At 38.5% G+C, this 8171-nt stretch overlaps 1 protein-coding gene across 1 annotated transcript; it reads left to right on the forward strand.

The window, feature by feature from the left end:
* Positions 1 to 4362: 4362 nt before the first annotated feature.
* LOC148036754 (uncharacterized) lies at positions 4363 to 6321 on the forward strand. Its single transcript, XM_087677033.1, has one exon. The coding sequence runs from the start codon at positions 4363 to 4365 to the stop codon at positions 6319 to 6321; it is 1959 nt and encodes a 652-aa protein (XP_087533159.1).
* Positions 6322 to 8171: the final 1850 nt, after the last annotated feature.

The following is an 8171-nucleotide window of genomic DNA, read 5'->3' on the forward strand; positions in this document are numbered from 1 at the left end:
TGTTCATGAGAATTGATAAGAAGTAAAGTGGTTAGATTGCTTGGTTGATAGTTGAAATGGAGATTAAATATAAATCGTAACGATTAACGAGTAATAATATTAAGAAATCTTTATCTAGGCATAACCCCAGGTACAGATTCCCAATTCGCCTCCTACATCAAGTACTACTGTAATCCAGGAGAAGAAGTTTCTTCTCAAGCAGATTAAGCCATCCAAATTTGACGAAAGAGGAAGGTCCATCCAAGCAGATGCTTAAATTTGGATTGAATCCATGGAGGATTACTTTGAAGCAGCCAAAACTGCACCCGCCAACCAGGCTATGCTCGCCAAGCTAAAGCTCACCGGCGTACCCAGGCTTTGGTGGAAGCAATGGTGCAGAGATCATGGGATCACGGAAGGATCTGTACCTGGGAGAAGCTGAAGAAAGCCGTGTAGGGAAGATACTTACCACCTGTGTATCGTACGCAGAAAATGAATGAGTTCTACAAGCTAAAACAACTAGGACTCACTCTTGACGCATACTACTCTAAATTTGTTTCACTTATTAAGTATGTGCCATAGATGGACATGACACAACAGGTGTCAAAATTTTGTGCTGGTTTAAATCCACGAGTGAATACCCGTCTCGAATCTATGCGCCCATCAGATCTTCAAGACGCACTCTTTCAAGCTGCCCCTATTTACATAAAGTGAGATTGAAACTTGTGTGTTTTACATGTGGATCTCGTGCATTAGAGCCCTCACCTAGGCATACAGGTGGACACATTACACATACCTAAACATGAACATGTTCTTCTAAGGTGAATTGATATTTTGAGATTCTTTTGCTCCAAGTTTTACCTTGAGTTGAGTGTTCAATATCATCCTTTACTTCCATCTCACATAGCATCCCTGCGGCGAGCGACTTCACGAACCCCCGCACGAAACCCGTGCGATAGCATGCACGTCATGTCGGTAGGTTATACTTTTCTTGCACCATATCAAATTGTGCATTGAAAAAAGTACTAGAGAATATTTACAAAAATCCACATGATATGTATTATATCCTAATTATGTCCTATGAATCCATCTTTAATATCAAAACAAATGTTTTGTACTAAAAACATATTGTATGACATAATTGATTCATATGAAAGTAAAGTTCAGTTTAAAGAAGTTGTGAAATTAAGTACTTTAGATTTTATGAAATTTGTTTAGTTGTATTAAGCATATAAAGTAAACTCTTATGAAACACATGTATCTAAATAGAATTTAATCCTTCTCAATATGCTACTCAGGAGAATTACTCATTAGATCTTTAAATTAACTTCTTGGCTTATTTATAAGTTATGTCTTTTTGGTTTTAGAAATGCTTCTTGATATATTTGAGGCATAGAGAAATTTTCACCATGCAAAGGCTACCACACTCCTATCATAGCTTTCACTACATGGGCTTTGAGTTTCCTACATGAAGGTTTTATTTATGCTATCCATATTGAAGCATCCTATAAATTGGCATAGCATTAAGACATCTATCTCTCATTTATGAGAAGATATCCTTCATATCACATTGCATATGGTTTTTTTCTTCTTGTGGAGCATTATGGATTAATAAAAATGTCTTGCTTGTGCAATCATCTTACTTAGTTGCATAGTTTTTACTAGTCTTTGTTGTTGAGGTGGAGGATTATGTATTAGTAAAAACATCTTCCTTATGCAATAGTTGTTACTACCCATTGATAGGTAGTTAAAGGTGTAGAAGGGGTGGAGCGCACGCACACCCCATATCTTGAATGATACTCTCATTGTTCACCCTTTCTTGGTTGGTGCTTCACTACTATCACTTCACTTTGGGGTAACTATTGTATAATATTGATCATTTTTTAGCACTTTCTTTTCATTTTCTCCCTGTTGTCTTTCTTTTTCTTTATATTATATTGCTACTAACCAATTGCATACTTTTGCAAGTTGCAAACACCCAACCTCTCTTGACGTCTCAACACTTTCAATTGCTTATATGCTTCAGTGAGTGTGAGAGGATCTTGGATTGCGATTTGTAGTGATAAGAGTTAATAAAAGCAACCATTTAAATTATGCAATCTCATTTTCCAATGGTTGTGGTAATAGGGGCATATGACACATCGTAGTTGATCTTCTTCAACAATTATATGAACTATTTTTGTGGAGAAATATCTCTACATCATCAAACTCTAGGAAACTATATTTCTTACCTAGCATGATGGAGCCTCTCCTTAGTGAACAATAATGCTTGGGGATGGTATGATACATAATTATTCTTGTCGAGTTAACATGTAGAGAATCCGTAAACAACTCTTTCTTCAATCACAAGCAAAAACAACCATACCAAGGAATAAACATTTTTTTCAAATGTTTAATTCACTTTATTTATATAACTACAATATACCGATAATCTTCAATAATAAATACAAGTTATAGGTGATAATTAACTCAAAAGTATTTACAATACATATATTTCTCTAATCTCAACTACCCTCTATTTGAGAGGTTGGAAGTGATTATTTAACACAACCTTTTGAGAGCTCCTCTACAATCCTTCTTTCCTAGTATGGTAATTAAGACTTCCTAGACTATATACTCTCTCTTAGGTCTTCTTTGGGAAACTCTAAGACCTTGTGTCAACAATATTTGCTCCAAGAGGATTATGTGTACATTTTTAGAGGTCTTTATAGATGCATCTAATAAAAGAATCAACATTACTTGTTTCTAAACATGCTCTACTATTTTTTATTCATATTATTGTCCTATATTTAAGAGGCACCATATCATCTAAGAAGCTTATAGATGGGTCCTACTAAAATTGTCCCTTAGATCTTTCTACTTATGCTAGAGACTTTTTCTTTTCTGACCTTGGGAATACCTAGGGGTTAATCTAAAGACTTCACATTAATCCTCACCTTTTCTTCTACATTGATACATGACTTCTTTTCTTATACATCCATTTTTATTATTATCATGGATTACAACCATGCATAGAAGAGTTGAATTTCATTATGCAACTACTTGTATATCTTGGTTTACCGTAATTGTGGTGTTTGAGGTTAGGGTTACCTTGGATATAGATCATGGATCCGATATGTGCCTCTTTAAGTTGATGATGAAAGACAAAGAGTATAGGTGATAAGCCACACACTACTGCTTATTTATTTTGTAGGCTTTAGTTGAGATTATAATTCTTTAAAAACTTATTTTCATAGAAATAAAATAATAAAGTATCAAGACAATAAACTCTACTCTATCATTGTGTCCTTATTACAACCTTTGTAGCATCATGAAGAGAAGGACAATTAATCGAGTCTAAGAAATTGTATAAAGTTTTATCCACCTCATCCTCATTGCCTCCCATCCCTTGATACAATATAGCTTAGATGTATGAAACCAACTCCTACTCTCTCTCCTAGAGACAAGTTTCTATCCTTGTTGAATGTGAGGGACCTAAGAGACAAGAACATTGGTGTCTAGGGAGACTTTGGCTATAGATCATAGCCACAAGCATTACTAGAATATTAAGCACTGTCATGGGCAATTGAAAGGAAAGACTAGGAGAGGGTGTGGCAGAATTTATCATTGTTGCCAAAAATGCTAAAGGTGCTAATTCGTCTAGTACCACAGCAAGTGACCAAATGAACTCTCCCTTCATCATCAATGGCCTAGGTTAGTGGTGCTTAGGTAGCTTGTCTATCACTACTAATGTTGGTGGCTCTATGTGTCCATCTCTGTAACCTCCTCCCTTTAGCAGCTTGTTTCCTCTATTGCTCTCTCTCCCTCCCCTTCCAATGCAAGGGTCCTCACCCTTTGTCTCAAAAGGAGGTTGGGCAAGGCCTAACTACCCATCTCCTCTTATGCATCCTATGCCTGTCCACTACCCTAAGATGAGATGATAATCTAGTGATAGCTTTTGATAATTTGACTATATTCATTATGAGTAGGATTGTTATTACTATGCATTACTATTACGATAGTCATAAATAATAGGAATACTAATATGACACCAAAACTTATTGAGTATTAAGGCCAATAGTAATACGCCGTGGTAAAAGCAATAATAAACAAATAACGTTCCTGTGGATACATCATACAGCTTCGTAATAGTAGTACCAGAGAACCTAATTCGAATTAAGATACATACTAATTTTCGTCGGCGACTAACGGCTGTCGGCTTAATCGGGCTCGGTAATCTTTTAAGTGACCGAGCAGTATGCTGGCTGAAGTCAATACAATCACTCTTGAAATTTGAACATTAGTACCGGAACGCAAACTCTCAAGGAGCTAATCATGGCTAGGATGGTATCCTGCGCAGTGGTTCTCCGGTCCGCTCTGCAGGTTGCGGTAGCTTCCGCTATCATGAGTAACAGTGGTCTGCCTTTGTCGCCATCAGTGACTGCAACCTCGATCCGTCATCGACGAGCTTACTCATCGACCTCCAACCGTCAAGACGTCCAGGACGATGCTAATTATAATAAGCCAGAGCAGAACGATGAAGATGAAATTCACGTTTCTGAAACGAAGCATGATGGAGAGGCCCGAGGTCACAGCAATAGACGAGAAGTCGCCGAGAACGCGCACGCCCTAGCTATGCATGATGGTGGCGGACTGGATGATGAGCGTGCAGATCACGTTCATGAGCTATTGATACATCAGCATCAGGAGGCGGAAGAAATCAACGTCGAGGAGGTGTCAACCGTCCACAACTTAAACGCAGAAGCCGATGATCAGGTGCACGTTGATGAGCTATCCGTACATCAATATGAGGAGCTGGAACAAGCCAGCGAAGACGAGGCGTCAGCCGTCCGCGACTTACACGCAGAAGTCATCGACTTATACGCGGAAGCCGATGCCCAGCCGGAAGAAGTCAAGGCCGAGGAGGTGTCACCCGTCCACGATTACGCTGAGTCCAACGAGGCTTCCTACGACGGCGACAGATATGGCGAGGCTGTCTCTGGCAACAGCTACGAGGCTATCTACGGCAGCGACTGCTACGACTACTCCGGCGATTCTTACAAGGATTTCGATCGCAGCGACGGCTACAACGACTCCGAGCGTGAGGAGGTAGAAGAAGCCAACATCGAGGAGGTGTCAGCCGTCCACAACTTATACGCCCAAGCCGAGGACCAGGTCCAAATTGATGAGCTATCGTTGAATCAGCACGAGGAGCAAGCCAGAGAAGAGGACTCAGCTGTCTATGACTTATACGCCGAAGCCGATGATCAGCAGGAAGAAGCCGACGCTGAGGACGTGTCAGCAGTCCACGACAACTCTGAGTCCAATGAGGCTTTCTACGGCAGCGAGGGCTACGACAACTCCGACGATTTTTTAGAGGCTTTCTACTATAGTGAAGGCTACCAGAACTCCGAGCCGGTTGATGAGCAACCGATACATCAGCAGGAGGAGGTGGAAGAAGCAATCGTCGAGCAGGTGTCAGCGGTCCACGGCTTGTACGCCGAAGTCATCGACTTGAACGCGGTAGCCGATGACGAGATGCATGTTGATGACTTATCGGTGAATCAGCATGAGGAGCAAGCCAGCGAAGAGGAGGCATCAACTGTCCAAGACTTACACACAGAAGGGGATGACGAGCTGGAAGGAGCCAACGCTCTGTACGGCAACAGCTACGGGGGTTTCTACGGCATCGAGAGCTACGATGACTTAGACGATTTTTATGAGGCTTTCTACCGCACCGAGGGCGACGACGACTCTGCCGATTTTTACGACGTCATCCACGACGGTTTCAGCGAGGTCGGAGACGATAATTTCTACGGCAGTGACATCATTGATCATCAAGGCGAGAACATTTCCCAGACGGAGCATGGTGGAGCGGGTCAAGATCAGGCCAACAACCACGACCTGGAACACGCCAACGAGGCTTTCTACGACAGCTACGTTGTCGTCCATGACGGCAGAGATGACAGTTTTGTCGATGTTGTCGACGATGTCGACGACGACCCCTTCGACGTCAATGCGCTACATAACCAAGCTGACGATGAAAACTTATCGACACAATGGAAGAGGCGCAGATTAGAAGACATCCAAGCCACCCTTCCACTGACGAGCATCAGTGATGCATCTGTTTCAAGACCTAAGCTGCAGTTAGGGGCAGGCTGTGTCATCTGCCTGCTGCCGACCTTCGACATCAACGAGAAGGAACTGAATATCCGAGTTCTTCCCCAGTGTGGCCATCCGTTTCATGCTGCATGCATTGACTCATGGCTCACCACTCTTGACGATGAGGCAGTCCCTCCGCAATCACCGTTCAAGTCGTCCTGCCCTGTCTGTAGGACCAACATTGATACCTTATCTACTTAGCTATCAAGGCACTGGTCCTTCGTGCAAGTTCCAAAGTACTTTGTCTAGCTAGAATTCGTGATTGTAAAACTAATCCTATTTTGTCAAGCCCTTTTCTTTTCTTGGAATCAATAGATGTTTGAAAGCCCTTATCATTCATGTTATCTACATCTCTTTACTCGTCCGTAAAGGACACATTTCACTCTACGATACATATCAATACAATGGATCTCCAAACAAGAAAAAATGGAAAGCAATTTTGAGAAAATAAATAAATATTTTTTGGTCGTGCTCTTTTAGAGGACCATAGTCTTCAATCAGATGTACAAAGTAAAGGAAGGAAGTCAATGAGACTTTGGAAGTCTAGAAAGGAGTGTGGAGAAGATAGGCTTGGTATTTTCATATTTAAAAAAGTATGTATTGAAATTATCTTTCATTGTGTTTTATGGCTCGCTTCTCAAATTTTGAGGTGGGAGTCTCTCTCTCGCTGTCTCTCTTCAACTATGTCTTCTGGTTCATTGGATATATGTATATATATATATATATATATATATATATATATATATAGAGAGAGAGAGAGAGAGAGAGAGAGAGAGAGAGAGAGAGAGTGTGTGTGTGTGTGTGTGTGTGAGTGAGGGTTGATTTCTTTTTTTTAATTAAGAAATTTTTAAATAAGTGCCTATGTCTCATCGACGATAGCTCTAAGAGAGAGAGAGAGAGAGAGAGAGAGAGGAATGATGATATAAGAGAGAGGGAGAGAGAGACAGGCTTTTCTTTTATTCCTTTTTTTTGTATCTCCCTCTCTATCTCATTGTTGGCAGCCTATGAGAGAGGGAGAGAAATAATGAGAGAGAGAGAGAGAGAGAGAGATCTATTATTTTTTAGTTTTTTAACATTATTTTTTTAATCTTTCTCTCTCTATCTCTTTGTTCTCTTGACGGTTGAGAGAGAGAGAGAGAGAGAGGTATTTTTAAATTGCAAAACTCCTTTCTGTCTCTCTCTCTCTCTCTCATTTTTATTTTAAGTATAAGTAACTTAATATACTGAAAATAGTATAAATTATATAAAATAATATACTATTTTATTTTTTATTTAACTACATTAATGTGTATTGAGATATATATAGGGTGTTAAAAGTTTCTAAAAAAGTATTGCTAAATGTATGATGTTTGTACTCAAAAATAAGTTAGTTAATATGCACAAATAAAATTATAATGATTTAATCAAGTTCAAAATTTAATACTTGATTGTAAACTTCAATTTATTTTGAATAAGTATTCAATAATTCTATTTTAAAAAGATAATTCAATTAATGCTTTGTGTAAATAAAAGATTATTGTTGATAGAGATATGTAATTAAAAATAATGGTGTGTGATATTACAATTGCACAACAATAAAAGAATAACAAAATTAAATAAATTGTTGAAAGTACTTAGGGAAAAAACACTTCAACATGTTGTATGATAAATTTTTAGGATATCTCTAAATTTAATCATTATGTCAACACATGGTTTTTTTATCAATCTTATTTGTGCCACTTAACTTTCTAAGACTTAAAATAATTTAATTAAGAAATTTTACGGAATAGAGAGTCTGAAGTTCACCCCTAAAAGGGACTTTATAAGGAGAAAATTACTTTCTTATGAATAAAATTTTTGAATTAATTTTAAATAATCGAGATTGAATTCGAAGTAACTATGAAAATATACATTTATGGTAAGAAATTCTAAGTACTAAGTCTTTTTTTTTAAAGATGTAATTATGCATAATAAACCTAAGTTTTAATACCCTTGCAAAATAAATTAACTCAAGCTAATCTCAAATTTATGACTACTGGAAAGTTTAAAATATAGATTTTCATAGAAACAAT

Source organism: Lygodium microphyllum, chromosome 4 (assembly GCF_053477565.2).
Source record: "Lygodium microphyllum isolate KBCC chromosome 4, Lygodium_microphyllum_v1.1.10, whole genome shotgun sequence".
NCBI classification, from domain to species: Eukaryota; Viridiplantae; Streptophyta; class Polypodiopsida; order Schizaeales; family Lygodiaceae; genus Lygodium; species Lygodium microphyllum.